The sequence below is a fragment of the Marmota flaviventris genome, chromosome 1 (assembly GCF_047511675.1).
Source record: "Marmota flaviventris isolate mMarFla1 chromosome 1, mMarFla1.hap1, whole genome shotgun sequence".
Lineage (NCBI taxonomy): Eukaryota > Metazoa > Chordata > Mammalia > Rodentia > Sciuridae > Marmota > Marmota flaviventris.
The window spans coordinates 146506282-146525469 of record NC_092498.1 but is presented as its reverse complement, the minus strand read 5'-3'; the positions used below and the strand labels follow the sequence as shown (position 1 = coordinate 146525469).

The 19188-nt window shown below is 47.4% G+C and overlaps 1 protein-coding gene and 1 long non-coding RNA gene across 2 annotated transcripts in view; one reads left to right on the top strand and one right to left on the bottom strand.

Annotated features, from left to right (window-relative positions):
- The window catches only part of Cit (citron rho-interacting serine/threonine kinase), a 157950-nt gene extending 141472 nt beyond the window's left edge, over positions 1-16478 (top strand). The window contains exons 39-49 of the mRNA XM_027923229.2: positions 70-150; positions 324-459; positions 2895-3034; positions 5354-5446; positions 6595-6703; positions 6798-6926; positions 7562-7642; positions 9049-9127; positions 9255-9434; positions 12742-13042; positions 14002-16478. Of these exons, the coding sequence (XP_027779030.2) occupies positions 70-150; positions 324-459; positions 2895-3034; positions 5354-5446; positions 6595-6703; positions 6798-6926; positions 7562-7642; positions 9049-9127; positions 9255-9434; positions 12742-13042; positions 14002-14025 (1353 nt within the window). The 3' untranslated portion in view covers positions 14026-16478. The remainder of the gene's footprint in view (positions 1-69; positions 151-323; positions 460-2894; positions 3035-5353; positions 5447-6594; positions 6704-6797; positions 6927-7561; positions 7643-9048; positions 9128-9254; positions 9435-12741; positions 13043-14001) is intronic.
- On the bottom strand, positions 7423-12537 carry LOC114081777 (uncharacterized). Its single transcript, XR_003580853.3, has 2 exons — positions 12352-12537; positions 7423-7683 (listed from the first exon to the last, which is right to left on the bottom strand). It is a non-coding gene; the product is annotated as an uncharacterized lncRNA (long non-coding RNA).
- Positions 16479-19188: the final 2710 nt, after the last annotated feature.

Genomic DNA, 19188 nt, shown 5'->3' with positions numbered 1-19188 from the left:
AAATGTATTTTCTGAGTTTGACTTTAAGCTTCTCTTTTTCGTTTCATCTTTCCTTTCACATATGAAAAGAAATTGCTTGGAAACTCCCTGCTGAAACTGGAAGGTGATGACCGGCTGGACATGAACTGCACACTGCCCTTCAGTGACCAGGTAACATATTTTCTGGGCACTGTCAGCCAGTGTATGGCTACAGCCACACACCGTCGAGAAAGGGAGGACTGTGTAGGCTTTGTGGCTCTTCTGCTTTTTTTTTCACGTCATGGTGACGTGACTGTGCTTAACTTTGGACTTCTGTCCTTAACTTTGGACTTCTGTCCTTACAGGTGGTGTTGGTGGGCACCGAGGAAGGGCTGTATGCACTGAATGTCTTGAAAAACTCCTTAACCCATGTGCCAGGAATTGGAGCAGTCTTCCAAATTTATATCATCAAGGACCTGGAGAAGCTACTCATGATAGCAGGTGTGAGGCCAAGGCACAGCCCTTTCCTTTCCTTTTAAGGGAAACAACTTAAGAGCTAGGTTTCAGGCTTGTGAGGCATAAAGCAGGCTGTCCTGGTGGAAGGCTGGAGCAGCAGTGGCTCTTTCCTCCTGAGGGATGCCAAGCCTCGGCTGACGGGCCCTTTTTGTCCACGTTTGGTTCCCTTTTGGTGTTCAGTTGAGCATAGTCTGACACCTGCAAAGAACATCTGACCATTATGCCTATAGTGAAGAATGCTTAGGTTAGTCAGCTTTTCATTACTATAATGAATCACCTGAGACATGCTATTAATGAAGAAAAGAGGTTTATCTAGCTTGTAGTTCTGGAAGTTCAAAGTCCAAACAGTACAGCGCTGACTGGGTGAGGCCAACCCTTGGCTGCATTACCTCATGGGTAGAGAGCATGGTGGGAGGGCTTTCAGGAGCAAGCAGACTCCACACAGGAGAGCTGGGTGGGGCCAGACTTGCTTCCTCTATAATATCCCTCTCCAGCACTCAAGGGGTTTCACAAGAACTCCATTCTGAGAGCATGTCTCCAGGGACCCCAGGACATTCCACTGGGTCTCACCACTTAAAGATTCCATAGCACTTCCCACCAGTGCTACCCTGGGGACCAAGACTCCAATCACATGGACTCTTGGGGCTCCCCAGAGCATATCTAAACCATGGCGAGTGCCAAGCCTCAAAGATTCATCAAAGTCAAATTCCTTGTCCTGATTGGATCAGCAGCACTGTGGGCCTTGGCCTTCCTAGAGTTTCCTGCTCTCACAGTCTCTGTGTGATTACTTCCTGATCTTTCTTATGTCTGAATGCTCAGAGACATGTCATCTAGATTCACCATGGGCTCACATTTTTTTTGGTACTGAGGACTGAACCCAGGGGTGTTTTACCACTGAGCTACCTCCCCAGTCCTTTTTTATTTTATTTTTTTAAATTTTGAGGCAGTGTCTTTCAGAGAATCTTGCAAAGTTGCTGGGGCTGACTTGAACTTGCTGTCCTCTTGCCTCAGCCTCCCGAGTTGCTGGGATCACAGGGATGTGCCTCTGCACCTGGTTTCCACTTGCTAACATTTTGTTAGTTTCCTTTCTTCCTCCATGTGCGGGTATCCTACGAGCAAGGGCATTCTTTCACATGACCATGGCACAATTTGTTTTTTTTTTTTTTCCTTTGTTGGCAAATTTTTTTTTTAAAGGAAAAACAGTATTATTGACTCAGCATTCAAAACATGTTTTAGGTGTGGCTGGGTCCACAGACTGAAGTGACGTGGCCAGAGACTGGTACTCCTGGAATGGTGGCTCTGTGCTGTCCCTTTCCTCCCGGCCTGTTGCCTTCCTCCATTCCTGTTTTCCTTCCTGATTATACGGTTGAGTAGTTGTAGGTTCACAGCAAAACCGAGAGGAAGGTACAGAGATTGGCATGCAGCCCCCTCCCACTCCCCAGCCCCCTGCATCATCAGCGTCCACACTGCCTGGTACGTTGGTTGCTGTTGAGGAACCTGCACGGGCACTTTGTCATTGCCCAAAGCCCACAGTGTCTGTTGGCTTCACCCTTGGTGTTCCACTTTCTCTGGGTTTTGGCAAACTTATGCTGGTATGTGCATGTGGGAAAGTTTCACATGGTATGATTTTTTTTTTTGCCTTCAGGAAATTTTACCCTTGCCATAATACAATAGTCTGATACATTGCCCACAGTCCGATTTTACCTGGGGCCCAGTAATGTTTTTTATAGTGTCTTCCCCTCAACTCATGGTTCAACCCAAGGTTGCGCTTAATCCTGTCTTTATCTGGAACGGTTCCCATCCTTCCATTTGTCTTTCTTGACATTGACGTATTTGCATAGTCAAAGCCTGTTGTTTTATAGAATTTCTTCTCCTTGTTGCTCCCAGACATTCTTTCTTTACCCAGGAATATGTTTAAAAGTTCAGTTCTTCCTCCAATCTTATGTCTGCAGAATTTCCCCCCTTAGAATCTGGACTAAAAGGCCAAATGTTTCCATCTGAGATCTAAAATAGTGAGCATCCCTAATTTGAAAACCCGAGCCATTTTGAGTGCTAATGAGGTGCTACAGGTCAACAATTCCAACTGCCCTCACATGATAGACAAGTCATTGTCAAATTGCAGAAGCTCTTAAAGTATGTCATAAAATCATCTTGCAGCCATGTATATAAAGCATATATGAAACAAAATAATTTTGTATCTAGACTTGAGTCCCACCCCCAAGTGATCTCATTATGTTTATATAAATATTCCAAAATCTGAAATCTGAGGCACTTGTGATCTCAAGCAATTCAGATAAGGGGTGCTCAGTGTAGAGGGGTGTATGGAAATCTCAGTAGCTTCTATTTGGAACTAGACCGGGCCTCCCTCCCTGTCTTCACTACTCCCTTCACGCTGACGGAGGCTGCTCCTTTCCCCTCAGGAGAAGAGCGGGCCCTGTGTCTGGTGGACGTGAAGAAAGTGAAGCAGTCCCTGGCGCAGTCGCACCTTCCCGCCCAGCCAGACATCTCGCCCAACGTCTTCGAAGCTGTGAAGGGCTGCCACTTGTTTGCTGCTGGCAAGGTTAGTGCTCCTCAGGCCTCCACTGGTGGAATGTCCAATGTCCTTGAAGTCGCCAATAGCTCCTTGACCTGACCTTGAAAGTCAAGCATCCCTCAGACTGGTTTGAATTGCTGTTGCTTCCTTTGGGCCTGCGAAATGATCTGGGTAGCCTTGAAATTTGCACAGGTTTTGAATTGGAAAGAAACACAAGAATAAGATGAGCAAAACTAAAAGGTTGATCCGTAATTTTAGAAGTGTGTATGTGTGATGAGCATTTTTTTTTTTTTAAGAAAAAAAAATCCTAACATAGAACCCCATGTCTGATCTGGATGGAAAGACAATTAATAAATTGAGATTTACAGATTCTAGAGATTTACAGATTCTAACTTACGACGTTTAGACAGTCATTCCTCAGTATCTGAGGGGGATTGGTTCCAGAACCATCCCCCAACAACATACCAAAATCCGAGGACGCTTAAGTCCTTTGTACCCTGTAGGATGGTAGTGTTTGTACCTTTGTATGTGACCTGTGTACATTTTCCCACGTTCATGAAATCAACTCTAGATTATTTATAATACATAATTCAATATAAATGCTATCTAAGTAGTTATTCTGTATTGTTTAGGGAATAATGATTTTTGGTACAGAGGCAGGTTTTTTCCTGCTGAATATTTTCAGTCTGTGTCAGTTGAACGTGCGGCTGTGGAGCCTGTGGATGCCGAGGACCAAGCATGCCATGGAGCCGCTCACCAGCACTCAAGGGATTCTCTTGTGATTTCTAGTATATTGAAATTTTGCACATAAACACGTTTGTTTGCCTTCTCCTTTAAATATGTTTTATCATGGTCTGGGGCTGTAGAGCACCTGCCTAACGTGTGAGGATATGGGTTCAATTCCCAGCATCACAAAAAATAAATAATTTTTTTTTTTATTAAAAGTGAAGAACATTTATGGACATATACAGACCTACACATACAACTCTAGTGAAGTCTGGAGCAAGCCACTTCCCTCGCTCCAGAAATAGCTTGCTGGTCATTGCTCAGAAGGCTACTCAGATGGCATTGACTGAGAAAACCCCTCTGTGTGTGACCTCCAAGACCTCTGCCCTAGGGCTGCAGGACTAGACAGGGAGGGGACCTTTTCCTTCCCTGAGGTTACTGATGCTCGGTCTTTGATTTCACTTGTACTAACTGTAAACAGAGGATACTTTGGGTTTTATTGAACAAGTGCTCCTGGCGTGGCATTGCTTCATTGGTCATTAATTTTTGCCTTTGTCTTTGTTTTTTCTTCCTTTAGCTTTCCTGGCTTTCTTCCATTATTCTTTGTTCTAATATAATTTAAACTTATTAACTTTTCAGGGTATTTTTCTAATATAACCATTTTAGGGCCACACATTTCCTTCTAACTACTAGTTCAGTTGTGCCCTATAAATTTTGATATTATAACTTGTTATAATTGTTCTACATGTTTAAAAATTTCTCCTGTGAATGATGAGTTACTTAGAAATGTGCATTTTAGTTTCCAAATTTTAAAATTACAAATTATTTTTATTTTTTAAATACTAAAAAAAGTATGAGACATAAACCTGTAAGTGATAAAGCCAAGTGATGTAATAAACACCCCTGAACCTGCTATCCAAACCAAGAAATAGAACTGTTCCTCCTCTATTCCTCTCCTTTCCTGCCCAATTGCTGACCTTCATTTCAGGACAATTTGAACAATAAGTATCTTTTCACCCTTGATGAATGGCAAAGATCTGGTTGTAGGGGGGTGAAAAAGAGGGATTCAACTCTAGAAAAAGGGAGTTTTGATGTGGAATCTGTAGGTACAGGCCTAAGCTAAGAGCATTTTCATTTATACTGGAATTGTCTTAAAATTCCTGTAGCAATTTCTATTACCTTTCCTCTCCTTTCCCTTATCCTGTCCTGCCCCCTTCTCCCAGGGGAAGGTTGTCAGAAGAATCTGTCTCTAGCTAAAGGCACATGTGTGCAAAACGTGGGTGCTATCAGGTGGATCCTGAGGCCTTCCCTGGATCCCAGCTACAGTGGTGTTTCAACCAGCAGACATTTGATAACGTCTGAAGACATTTTTGATTGTCACAACTGGAGGGTGCTATAGTCATCTCGTAGGTCCAGACCCTGATGCTGCCCATCATCTTGCAATATGCAGGACACCCCTCTGCCCCACCACCACACCAAAGAACAAACTGGTCCAGATTGTCAGTAGGTCTGAGGTGGAGAGATCCTGCTCCAAACTGGTGTTCCTCACCTAGTTTTGCTCCAGAGCCAGGGTGCCCATGGGTGACTCTTTCTTTCTCTCTTTTCCCTTTGGTTTTGCAGATTGAGAATGGGCTCTGTATCTGTGCAGCCATGCCCAACAAAGTCGTCATCCTCCGCTACAACGAAAACCTCAGCAAGTACTGCATTCGGAAGGTGAGTCACAGCCCTGCCATCCTGTTCTCCCAAGGATCCCGCGTGGAGTGTTTGTGTCAGGGAGCAGCGTGTGCCCCTTCTATTCTGCCACCATTCAGCCTGGGGTCACCTCCCTAGAGAGTGAGACCCTTCCCTTCTGGAAGAGCCCAGAGCCACTCATAGCTGTGGTTGATAGTTTAGTCTGTGGGTTTATTGAGCGCCCATTGGCACCAGGGACTAAGCTGGCCATCCACAGTTTGCAGGACAGTTCTCCAGTGTTCAGGTAGGACAGTTGGAGCTGGGAGACAACCTAGGCTACAAAGTCAAGACCACATCTGAAGTTCAGTTTCCCTAGTCTTTCCCTAGTATCATGCTGTTTCAGTTTCCCCTTCCCTCATCCCTGGTAGGTGGCCAGTCCATAGTCAGTGGTGATGATAGTGCTGGCGGGAGTTCCAACCGTAAGTTGAGGAAAATTGTCACAACTCATTACTGCTTTATGATTCCTAGCCACCGATTAGAACCCCTGGTGTTTTGACCACAGGATTGGCCTAAAAACAAATATAAATAATGAGCAAGTGGACAATTAAGGTAGGAATGCAGTGATTATGAAGACAGTAAGTACTACGTAATAGAGGTTTCTGTTAGAAACTTAGAAGCCGGGGCTGGAGTTATGGCTCGGTGGTAGAGCCCTTGCCTGGCATGTGTGAGACCCTGGGTTTGATCTTCAGCATCACACACGTATAAATAAAATAAATGATCCATTGGCAACTAAAAAAAATATTAAGAAAAAAAGAAACTTAGAAGCCAGCAAAAGGAAGGAGACCATTCCTCACCACCCCTGTTAATAGTTGTGTAGTTTTCCAGTTTTCTCTCCAATAAGAACGAATTGTTAAAATTCTACCTTTTCATTGAAATAGCACTTCTGGCCCTGCCCCGCCTTTTGTCTGCAATTGGCTTTCTTTTCCAAAAAAGCCTGGTGTTGTGTAGAGTATCAGGAAAAGGGTAGCAGAGGGACTGCGGGCTGTCCTGAGAGGCGTGAAGGGTGACAGTGTCGCAGTTCTGGCAGCGACTACCTACAAAGCGTGGCTAGATGCTTCAGGCAGAAACAGAAGAGCAGAGGAGCCAGCTGTCCTGTGTCATCTCCTGTCCTTCTCTGCCCTCTGTCTCAGGAGATCGAGACCTCAGAGCCCTGCAGCTGCATCCACTTCACCAATTATAGTATCCTCATCGGAACCAACAAATTCTACGAAATCGACATGAAGCAGTACACGCTAGAGGGTAGGGCTGGTGTCCCCTCGCCACCCGCTGCGTGGCCTGGGCCTTGTAGGGTCAGAAAGCCCTCCTGAAGCCCACCTCCCACCTGCCTTTACAGAATTCCTGGACAAGAACGACCACTCCTTGGCGCCTGCTGTGTTTGCTTCCTCTTCCAACAGCTTCCCCGTCTCCATCGTGCAGGTGAACGGGGCAGGGCAGCGAGAGGAGTACCTGCTGTGCTTCCACGGTGCGTCCTGCTTGCTCCTGTGGGGCTGGGAGCCAGGCCGGGGCCAGGCCGGGGCCAGGCCGTGGGGACCTGAGGCAGGGCCTGCTGAGAGTACGGAGGTGTTGGTCCAGCACCTGAGGCCTCTGGGCTCCTACTGCCCACCAGGCACACCCCCTCCCATCCTCCGCACAGAGCAGCCCCATCTTTCCTTCTCTGTCCCTCACTTGCTTGCTCTCTTTCCTTTCTCGTCCTCTGGCTGGCCTGTCTTCCTCCCTCCCTCCTTTTCTCCCTTCCCCTCTCTCTGTTGATATTTTCTTTACTTTTTAAAAATATTAAAAAATCTGGGTCCCCCCTGTCCCTGGGTCTCTGCCTCCTTGATCTCTGTACCCACTTCCTGTCTCTTCCGCTTTCCCCCCACCCTTTTTTTTCCTACATTCACCTCCCTTTTGTTTGATCCCTCTTTCTTTAATAAAATAAATACTATATCGTCATTTTAAATAAAACAAGGAGATGGTCAGCAGGTCTTCAGGTTTTATTGATTCGGTTAAATCTGGCCAGTTGTCCCTGGGATCTGTCCTCATTCTTGTGTCATGGTGTGTGTCCCCAATGCCCTCCACTCCTCTGATGCTGAAGCCCCATCTCTTGATGCCTTGCAGAATTTGGGGTGTTCGTGGATTCTTACGGAAGACGTAGCCGCACAGATGATCTCAAGTGGAGCCGCTTACCCTTGGCCTTTGGTGCGTGATGCATGGTGTGGGGGCTCCTCTTTTGCCAGAGCCTGTGTTATGGGAAAGAGTTGCAGGTGGAATTCTTTTTGCCTTAAATACTGTGTCATGCATTTCATCAGACACTGGGCGCCATGTATAACAGTCACCTAAGTGAATGTACATGACAGAAGATTCTGAGGCTTACTGAAGAATTGCCTAAGCCAGCTCCACCAGGCCACAGTTCAGCCTTGGAAAATATTTGTTAAGCTCTCATCATAGAAAGAAGACCATTTGCTGTGGACTTATTTAAATCATTTCCAAACACTATGTAGTGTCCCACAGTATAGCCAAATACCTGCCAACATAACCAGTTCTAATTAGGCAGAGTGGTTAAGCCACGTCCATACCTTTATAAGCGTCAACAACACTGTAATGAACATCCTTGAACAAATATTTGTACACTTATCAAATAGTATCTCCAGATGACGGGTCCCTAAAAGTAGAGTTTCTGAGTCCAAGAGTAAATACCCGCATACGTGCAAATATGCACACACACAACTTGTGTGAGTTTTCTGGAATATCATTTGGCTGAAATACCCTTTAAGGCCATTTTATTTATATATTACTGCATGATATGCCATTCCTAAACTTAGTGACCTAAAACAGCACCTTGTCGTTGCTCATGAGTCTGTGGTCTGGTTGGACACCTGTGCTCCACGTGTTGTTGACAGTCTCACACACACAGAGTAGGGACTTCCGCTGGGGCTGGTGGCTGGAGGCCTCCTCAAAGAGTATGGACTTACAGGCTGGCAGCTTTGGCACCGCCTCCACATTCTGGTTCAAGGGGCCACAGGGTGGGTGCGTATTCACAGCAAGGGAACTGCGTGGGGATTTGAGTCCTGGGAAGCATGACTGAGAGTCTACACCCACATAATGGTTTGCCCCAAGGAATAATAGTGAGAATCAACAGTGCCATTATATCCTCTACAGTTTCAGTGGTACTATACAGAGAGATGAGTGACTTAATATAGAGAGAGAATATTAAGACCAGAAATATCTAATTAGCTAAGTGCAATCTTTTTAAATTTTTGACGATGTATACAATTAGTTTAATAGTATACCATGAGAAGTCTCCCATGTTTCCCATTTGCTATATTCTTTCTCTGTACTCCACTAAAGGAAGAAAAATTTGAATCACTTATATTTCCAGTGCTTTTTGCAAATAATCTCATAAAATATATATTCTTATCCCCACCTTTATAAAATTTCATTGTGTATGTATACGTAGGGGTGTGTGTGTAAAGCGCTTGGAGGAAAGAGTCCTGCAGGGGGGGGAGTGCTAGATCAAGGGGGACCTCACAGCCAGGCTTTAATTTTCCCTCTTTGAACCCTCCTCTGCCTTTGCTCCTCCTCCACGGTGCCCGGTGGCCACGCAGCCTACAGAGAACCCTATCTGTTTGTGACCCACTTCAACTCACTGGAAGTCATTGAAATCCAGGCACGCTCCTCGCTGGGGTAAGCACCACACCTCTGTGCTCTGAGAACTCCATCTTCAGGGGTGGGGGCAGGGTGCCAGGGAGGGGCAGGTGTTTCTTCCTAACCACTCCCCAGTGACTGCCAACTCTTGTCTGGAACTCTGTAGGACCCCTGCCAGAGCGTATCTGGAAATCCCGAACCCACGCTACCTGGGTCCTGCGATTTCCTCAGGAGCGATTTACCTGGCCTCCTCGTATCAGGATAAATTAAGGGTCATATGCTGCAAAGGAAACCTTGTGAAGGAGTCCGGCACCGACCACCACCGGGTCCCCTCCACCTCCCGCAGGTAACAGCCCAGCTGCTCTGAAAAGCCAAAGGAAACTTGCTAAACTGGTTGAAGGTTTCTCGTCTCCATTCTGCCCTCAAGAACAAACCACTCATTTCTTGGAGGTCTGTGGCCCAGAAATGGCACAAGCCTTTATAAGCGTCTGGAGAATTAGGAAAGGACCGCTTGTAAAAGGAAAAGGGAGCCTTCCCATCTTTCTCTGGTGGGTGTTTCAGAGGTGCTTAGTCGGGAGCACGGATTGTGCTTCCCTGCTCGCAGATATTCTGCTGAGCTAGTGGTCGGCCACGTGGGAGACGGGCAGTGCGGAGTTGGCCAGGTGTGGCCCTCTCTGATGGGCTCAAAGCCTGGTGGGAGAGAGATGGGAGCAGTCAGGGGATCACAGCATAGGTTGAGGCTCTGGTGGGGTAGTTTAAGCACTAGGGAGGCTCAGGAGGGCCCTGCAGCCTGGACTTGGGGGCCAGGGAGAAGTGAGGCTGGGGGTGACAGACAGGGAAGGCAGTGGGGTACACTGGCAGGAGGAAAGCTGTGCCAAACAAAGGTGCAGGCCCAGAGGCGTGAAGCAGTGGGTGCGGGCCTGGGTTCCCAGCCTGCGTGGTAGCCTCTACGAATGCAGGACCTCCCCAACATGATCACACTGATATTCTTCTTAAATTTCATTCATTTCATAATTTTTGAATTGTTGATCCAATCCCAGGGTGTAGAATGCAAAGGACTGAGAAAGGCACATGGCAGCACAAAATCTCTGCTGGCTCTGTCATGCCTCTCAACTCTCCCCAGCCCCCACCACTTAGGTCCCCATCTAGGAAGGGACCCATGTTTTAAGTTTTTGTGTTTTTACTTAGAAATCTTTTGTACATATCCAAGCATATGTGTGTACGATTCTCTTTTTAAAAATAACACTATGTATTAGTCTATTTTCTGTTGTTGTAATGAAGCACCCCATGCTGGGTAGTGCTTCATTACACTATGGACAAGAGGCTGGCCTCAAACTTAAGATCCTCCTGCCTCAGCCCCAGAGTTGCTGGGAATTACAGGCATGTACCACCATGCTTGGCTCTTTGTTCTTTTTTTAAATATTTTTAGTGGTAGATGGACACAATACCTTTATGTAATTAATTTATTTTTATGTGGTGCTGAGGATCGAACCCAGTGCCTCACCAGTGCTAAACAAGAGCTCTGCCACTGAGCCCCAGCCCCGGCCCCAGACCTTCTACATGTCTGGTCAGTATGGGTCTGTTTGTTGGCAAGTACTGGGGATCCAGCCCAGGTTCTCTTGTGTGCTGGGCGGGCTCTACCTGCCCTCATAAGCATAGTTTTAATCCCAGGAGCTTGCCAAGAATCCACAAGTTATAATAACCAGGTGCTTCCTGATGCCTCCAGAGTGATCACTCAGTGGTCCACTATCTTCCCCTGAAATATCTAGATCCTCCTTAAGTGCTTTCCAAGTCATGCCAGAAACAAGTCAAAATATTGCAATTAGATCCCCCCTCATTGCCTCTTAGATGGCCGGATACCTTGCTTTCAAGACCCTACGTTTCCCAGTAAGGAGTTGCTTACTCTGTAGTTGAAAATGGTTGCAGTATCTGTGAACAGGGATGAAAAATAATGTGTATGGGTCCCTGGGGCCCCCGGGCGTGTCTGGAGAACCGGCCCTCAGTCTTGGTTGTCTCCCACCTTAAGGAACAGTCCTTTTGCTGCCGACTGCTCTGGGCAGGTCAGAATGCACAAGGCTGCTTGGTGGGTGTGATTCACTGCAGGCCTCGTTTTCCTGGTCTGTTTGGCAGAGCAAAAAACATAACTCTTTGCAAAACACATAAAATGGATGTGGAAGATCATTGGTCGTTAATGGCTATGTAGATGGAAGACTGCCTGCTCGGCTTCCAATGATGAGTGTTTCCTTCCTCCCATTCATCTTGGCTGCCGTCCTCCCTGGGCCAGCCTGCTTTCCCTGGGCACCGAGCGCCCTCACACTGCTCTTTGATGGGCCTCTGAAGACAGGGGTTATGATTTCTCTGCCATTACAATAGGCTTCATGTAGTCCTCCTCTTGGAGTGTATTTGTTATTTGTCTTCGTATCTCAGAGCTGTATGGCTAGATGAGCACATGAACCTTGATTTCAAGATGTAGGAATCTGAGTGTCACTGCTTCACAGACATCACAGGGGTGTGGGCCTTTTGAGCACTGAGTCCCCAGTTAGAGCCCCTGGGAAGCAAGAGAGACATGAAGCTATTCACAGTGAACTGACCACGGTGAGGTGGCCTCTGCTCACTCTCTCCCTGTGCATCTGGATCTGGCTTCTTCAGAGGTCATTAGGCCAGGGATGTGCTGAGGCCTCATGTGGAACTTCCAGGCCCGGGCCAGGGTGGGGAGTTGGGGGGTGCAGCCGGATTGATTGTTCAGAAAGCCCCGTGGAGCCGGGTTGTGGCTCAGTGGGAGAGCACTTGCCTGGCGTGCACGAGGCTCTGGGCTTGATCCCCACCCCTAATAAAGGCCCCAGCGTTTTCAACTGTTCTGTCATCAGCCACCGGCCTCTGGGGGCGATGCTCTGTGAGCTGGCTGGACTGTGGTCGCCCTGCTCGGCCTCCTGACTGTGTCAGCCTGCTACTGCATCCCATGACCTTACTGCCATGACTTAGAACCATCCACATCTGCAGCAGGTGCCACAAAGACTCGTGGAAAGCCACCTACAGGGAGGGGTGACCCAACACCAGACTCAAGTGTGGGACAGGTTATGGCAGCTGACAGTGACCAGCACAGGATTTCTGAAAACTGTTCCTTTGCACTGAGGCCCTTGTGGGTCCCTGACTTCTGGATTGTAGCAGGCTTAGCCCCAAAGGAAGGCTTTCTTCTGTCCCTTCCCAGCTCTTGAGGGCACTAGGGCAGCAGGGTGTAGTGGGGATCATGACTTCACACCGACCTGGTTTGGAATCCAGCACAGGCAGTCACCTCGCTGCCCTGTGTCTCCATTTCTTGCCTGTTCAGTGAGGGTCTTGCTTGCTTCCGGCTCCCCGGGATGCTGTGATCCAACAAGATGAGGGGGTCACACACAGGAAGAGCTTCGCCACAGAGCCCGCACAGGAGGCGTGGCCTTTACTGTGGCCAGGAAGTTTGGCTTCCTGTTGTGGTGGCTGCTGCCTTCCCTGTCCTCACTGCCCAGACACAAGAAGCAGGAGGTCCGGGCTCCAGGCCTGGCCTTTTTCTAAACAGTGGTGGTGACGTTGAGGTGTGGGGCCACAGAGTAGAAGGGGGACACCCTTTGGGGATCGTGACTCCCCAGCTCCCTGCCCCCTTCTCTTCTTGCCAGCAGCCCCAACAAGCGAGGCCCACCAACGTACAACGAGCACATCACCAAGCGCGTGGCCTCCAGTCCGGCGCCACCCGAAGGCCCCAGCCACCCCCGAGAGCCAAGCACACCCCACCGCTACCGCGAGGGGCGGACAGAGCTACGCAGGGACAAGTCTCCCGGCCGCCCCCTGGAGCGCGAGAAGTCCCCAGGCCGCATGCTTAGCACGCGGAGGGAGCGGTCCCCTGGGAGGCTGTTTGAAGACAGCAGCAGGGGCCGGCTGCCTGTGGGAGCCGTGAGGACCCCACTGTCGCAGGTCAACAAGGTGAGGCGACATTCTGAGGCCTGCATGTCTGTCACAAGGTCCAGAGGCGTGACCTTAGGTGCTGAGGTCACTACTGTTACTCAGGTTTTGTAAGGTACTTGGGTTGGTGAGGAGAGTGTACTGTTTTGAAGAAGGTGCTGCCCGGGCAGATAGGGGGTATGGTAGGCGTGAGGGTGGCTGTGTGGCTGTGTAGGATGTCCTCAAGTGGGAGTTGCTCCAGGGCGGGACTGTTCCCCTCCCAAGAGGCAAGTGTCAACAGCTCCAGAGCTTTGAGGGGTGTTCTGTGTGAATAAGTGTGTGTGTGTTTGTGTGTGTGTGTGTCCATTAAACACAAATGATAATGTGTTGTACAAAATGTTCTTTGCACAGGATTCCCCCCCCCTCCCCCCGGAAGGCTACATAGAAACTCAGCAGGGTTGGCCTTCTAGAACTTTGAAGTTTAAAAAATTTTTAAATCATGTGCATGTATTATCTACAGGAGGAAGACTGGGGTTCCCACAAGCAGGACAGGCCTGTGCTTGCTGCCTCTCTGCAGGACAGCCTGTTCCAGGAGCCTGCTCTGCACGGCTGAGCAACCTTTTTGTCCCCTTTCTGTATAATGTTCTCCTCCTAGTGCCATCTGCAGTTCACTGTTGGCACCTCTGCAGACAAAGGAGGAAAAACCATTTTTTCAGATTGCTTCTCACTTGTCAGTAAACTTGGCTGTGTGTGTGTCAGTGCACATGTGCCCCTCAGGAGAATTTCACAGCTCTGCAAATGTCTAGGTGACTGTCACCCCCTCGCCACCCGAGTTGAAAGGCTGGCTCTGTGTGTGGGTGCTGCCCTGCACTACCCTCACTGCTGGCCACCAGAGGGACAGACCAGGCACTCCAAATGCCTGTTTAGAATGGTGCAGAGTGAGCCCAGCAGGTCCTGGCTGCGCATGACTAACGCCCTTCTCATTTTTACTTTGCTCGTAGGTCTGGGACCAGTCCTCAGTATAAATCTCAGCCAGAAAAAAAAAACAAAAACAAAAAAAACAAAAAACAACTCCTCATCTCAAGTCTGCAGGAAAACACCAAACACACTATGGAACTCCACTGCAGGGGACCCCAGCACCCATCTGCTCAGCCACCCACGGCACAGCTGGGCACAGCCCTGCCTCGGCTCGGACACCCCTGTCTCCAGAGGTGCAGGTGGCCGGGGCTCTTGAGAGCTGTCATTGCTTGGGGCCTCTTCCAGGCACCTTCCTGCAGTCACCCTCTTTGCACTTTGTTACTCTTTCAAGCATTCATAAACTTTTGTACCTAGCTCTAGCCTGTACCAGTTCATCAGAGGAAACCAACCGGAACACTAACTGTGGTTAGAATCCTAATTAGCTACTTTAAGATCCTGGGGTTGGTTGGTTTTTCTTTTTGGTTTTCTCCTTTGTTTCTTCTTCTTCTTTTTTTTTTTTTCAAAGACAACAGAATTCTTAATAGATTTGAATAGCAGTGTATTTCCTGTTGTAGTCATTTTTAGCTAGATCACACCATCAGGTCTCTGCCACTGAAACGTAGTGTAGAAGAGTCCCCGTTGTTCTGCTAATCTCCCAAGTTCCTGTCGCTTCATTCTCGTTCCAGTCCATTTTCATAGATGGCCCTGCTTTATGTAGGGTGACATCGTAGCCAAATGTTTACTGTTCTCATTGCCTTTTATGGCCTTGACGACTTCCCCTCCCACCAGCTGAGAATGTACGGAGGTCATCGGGCCTCAGCTTGGAGGCAGTGACCTGGGGCCAAGGGACCTCACCGAGCTTTCCTTCCTCGACCCCCAGTGTCATCCCCAGCCTGCTGTCCCCGCTTACCATGTAGCTTTGGCCAGGAAAGCATGCAATAGACTTGCTCTGAGCCCAGCATTAATGGGTCTTGGGGTTGGGGTCTTGGGTTGGGAGGGGACTGTCCTTGATGGCGTGTTGCTCCCCACTCTGGGATGGGGAGGAGACCCGTCCAGGAGCTCTGCATGGCGGTTCACTGCATGTGCTGCCCCCTGACCTGGCTGACCCCTTTGGGTTGCGCTGCCAATGTGTTGATGCCATCCCATAGCTCCCGCCGAATCGAGACCCTCTGCCGACTTGCCAACAACTGGCCACAACAAGCTGCAGTCTGTAGCACTGAACAAACAAACAAAACGCTCAAGCCTTACGACCAGAGAAGGACTTCAGCAAACCGCCCCCCACCCGGTTTCCCCTCTGACCCTCATGCTCCCCTGCCGACTTCCTCACGGATGACTGTGTTCACACAAAATCCAGCACGGTTCTACCCTGAAACTGTGACTTCTCAAATGAGCCTTTGCCTAGGGCTAGACATAATACCAGGATGTTAGAGAGAAGCCGCAGCTCAACTCTTCCAGCCCCCTTGGGTTGGCTGGTCCTCCCTAGGTGCAGTGCGGCGCCCCCTATTTCTCTCTGCCTTCTTTCAGAGGGCCGAGTTCCTGGCAACTGGTATAGAACCAACCTAGAGGCTTTGCAGTTGGCAAGCTAACTAGCGGCCTTATTTCTGCCTTTAATCTCCCACAAGGCCTCTCCTGCTTTGGATTCTCCATGATTCTTAGGCATGCCTCAAAACCAAGGCACATCCTAGGTGGGCTGAAGGTAGACCTGTTTCCACCGCAGCAGGTGAACGTGACCGTGTTTTCAACCCATGTGTCCACAGTTCAAGTCACTTTCCAGATTGCAACCTGGCCCAAATACCAGCTCCTTCCTGCTCGTCTCTTAACCTAAGTGCTTTCTTGTTTGAACCACCCATGAACCTCCGTGTTGTAGCCCATTGGCAAGTGTCCTGCTGCTGTGTTTTATGTGTTGCTTGGGATCATATTCTCTTCCCCCTCCCCTAGGGCAGATCTGACTGAATGTTTGCTGAAGTTTTTGTCTCTTGGTCCACAAGTATTTGGAAAGGTCACTGATAATTGGTCTTTCAGTCTTGGCATTTCATTTAGGATCTCCATGAGAAAAAGGGCATCACAAGCCCTGAAAAATGTATATTGTGTGTCTCATTTGTGAAATGCTTCCTGCTATATAGAACTAGCTCAAAAGACTGTACATATTTACAAGAAACTTTATATTCGTAAAAAAAAAGGAAATTGAATTGGTTTCTACTTTTTTATTGTAAAAGGTGCATTTTTCAACACTTACTTTTGGTTTCAACGGTGGTAGTTACGGACAGCCATCTTCATCAGAGGGTTGGGCGCTCCATGTGTCCACCAAGACGCCAGCAGGAAATATCGAAACATGAAATTGCAGTCAAAAGCTTATTAGTATAAATAAGATTCTAGGTCTCCAAAAGTACAGGCTTTTTCTTCATTACCTTTTTTATTCAGAATAAGGATGAGAACATAAGGAACAATCCAAGATCCACCTTGAGAGAGATGAACTTTGTTGTTGAACAATAGTGAAATAAAGCAATGATCTAAAAATGTTTGCTTTGGTGCAATGACCTCATCTTTTCTTGACAGAAACCATAAAAAAAACCCAAAAACAAACAAACAACAACAAAAAAAACATCGCCAGTGTCTGCATTGGCTTACTTTATGACCTGGGGCCTTCCTGGCTCTGTGGGAGGTTTCTGGGTGGCAGGGGGCACATGGTGATGAGCATATCCTGCTTTCCTGGAATCAAGAGCTCAGGGGCTTCTCTTCCAAAGCACACCATCGTGAAGTTTGGTCAGTACTTCCAGGGAACCAGGAATGGGTTATTAAGATCATTTTGAAGAACTGCAGAACCGGAAAACTCTGTAAGCAGTCTAGTAGGCCATTTTAAAAGGATTTCTCAAGAATGGATTACTCATAACACAGCCAAACAGGAAAGCAGGTCAACTTGATTTCTCTCATCCATTATGAGGTCACCAGGAATTTAATAATGTACATGTCTTTGGAGGAAGCAGTTCAGATCAAGGTAACTAAAAATGTAAATACTTCTGTTTTTAACTAAATCCATTTTTAGTCTGCAAGGTGAATTTCCTCTGCTACTTTGTTATATAACTAGCTGGATATAGAAAAACATTGGTTTTGGCAATGGTGGTATATATATTTTCATGGTTCCTGTTGTTTTTAGTCTTTGATCTTATTATTTTCTAATCAGGCAATCTTACCATAATCAAAATTTGACATGCAGGGTTATGTCTGATGGCTTGTAATGCCATATCGGCAATATTGTTCCTCTTTTCTGTTTTTACTGTTGGGCATAAAAATTGGCCACAAGATCATAATTATAAGAATGAAAATAATTCACAGGATGAAGAAATGAAATGTTAGAAGCTTTATTTCCTTCTAACGTTAAATGCTAACCAACCATTTCAGTTATTGTTCTGAGAATTCTTGGCAGACACGGACTTTTTAAAAGCTAAGTAAACATGTTTTGGTTCCAAAAGAAATGCACCAAGATAGGTTCTGTGACTCTAAGGAACAACCTCAAAGAAACAACCAGAAAATGAGGCCCAGCCCTCCCTGCTGCCATTCCTGTTTCTTATGCACAAAATCAGATGTCGTGTTTTCTGTGCTTACAACTTAATTTTCATGCTTATGACTTTAATCCATGCTGTAGATTTTTACCATAGTTGGAATGACTTGGCTTTTAGACGACATGTGTGCATGTCCTTAACTTCTTTGTTTCCTCCTGAAGACCACTATAGTTGTTCCAGGGCTCAAGTTTCTGTTTCCCCACTAATTTGCTGGTCAAGAGAAGTGTTAGGGATGGATTCCTCTGAAGTTGGATGATTTGATGTGTAAAGATTACGTCAAATACACAGGAAATTTCATAACCGGAAAGCTTTTGGACACTTAGGCCAAAGAGAGGTGATTTGTTTAATGGGACCCAAGAGCTGGTCTGTCTTCAGAAGTGGGCCTCTGTAATGTGATTGGCTTTAGAAACACATGGATGCAGACTTAAGGGTGGGTCCACAGGGGTGGGGCCAGCCAAGCTTTCATTCCTAAGGTGACAGTTGAACTGGCTTGTTCCTGTGGTTCTCAGCCAGGGACAATTGTGCTTCCTTTCCCCAGAGACCACTTGACAATGTCTGAAGACAGTTTTGGTTGTTACAATAAGTGGGTGGGGCACTACTAGTGCCCAATGGGCAGAGGTCAGGGCTGCTGCTAAACATCATTCCAAGCACCGGGCAGCCCTCACCCTCCAACCACAAAGAAAGATTTGGCCCCAAGTGTCAGAGGTGCCAAGGTTGGGAAACCTTGTCTGTCCTGGTTGGTTTAGTCACATTTCTTTTTTAGCAGTTTAAATATTTGCAGCTAATGGCCAGAGCAAGGGATTATGGCTCTAGGCACTCAGTGTTTACAGGAAAAATGTGTTTTGTCATTTGCTTAATCAAATGTTGAAACTTGATTTTCCTGAAGCCTGGGAGGATGGGGCTAATGGAAATAGAGTGAGCGGTGACCATTCTTCCCCGTCCAGTCAATGATTAATGGAATTCTGTTTGGCCTCAAGGGGTTGTTTGAGGAAAGGACTTTGAAAATGACTTTGCTACTTTAATGACTCAGGCTGCTTTAGAGAGCCACCAAACAGGATGGATGAAGTGGAGCCAAAGTGCACAGAACTGGGGCTGGCTGCTGCGCTCTTGCTGGCTGTTGAGTTTGCAGATGGAAGATTCCTCTGGGGGCAGTGGGGACACCCAGGGCTGCCTCATCTGAAAAAGGCCCTTCAGTTGTATGAGGAGCAAGAAAAAGACAGCATAGTCAAGGGAGCCAACCCTGAGGGCAGAGCCCAGCATTTGTCCCCGAGACAATGACTGGACCCAAAACATAAGGCTCTTGACTGCAGTTCCAGCTTTGAGGATCCCCTCCAAGGTTCACATCGGTGACAACTCTTGGGAGGACCCTGTGGATATTTTATAATTAGTTGGAATGACTTGGGTTTTAGAAGAAATGTTTACATGTCCATAACCTCCATGTTTTCTTCTAAGGACAATAATAGTTGTTCCAGGCAGAGGGCTCAAGTTTCTGTTTCCCACCAATTCACTTAGTTAATAGAGGGAGGAACTCCTCAGAAGCTGGATGATCTGAGTGAGCCACAGGCTAGGGTCCTCATGAACTCATTCAAACCATTTGTATACATGGTGGATGTCAGTCTGTTCAGTATGGCTGTTACGAAATACCTGAGACTGGGGAATGTATAAACAAAT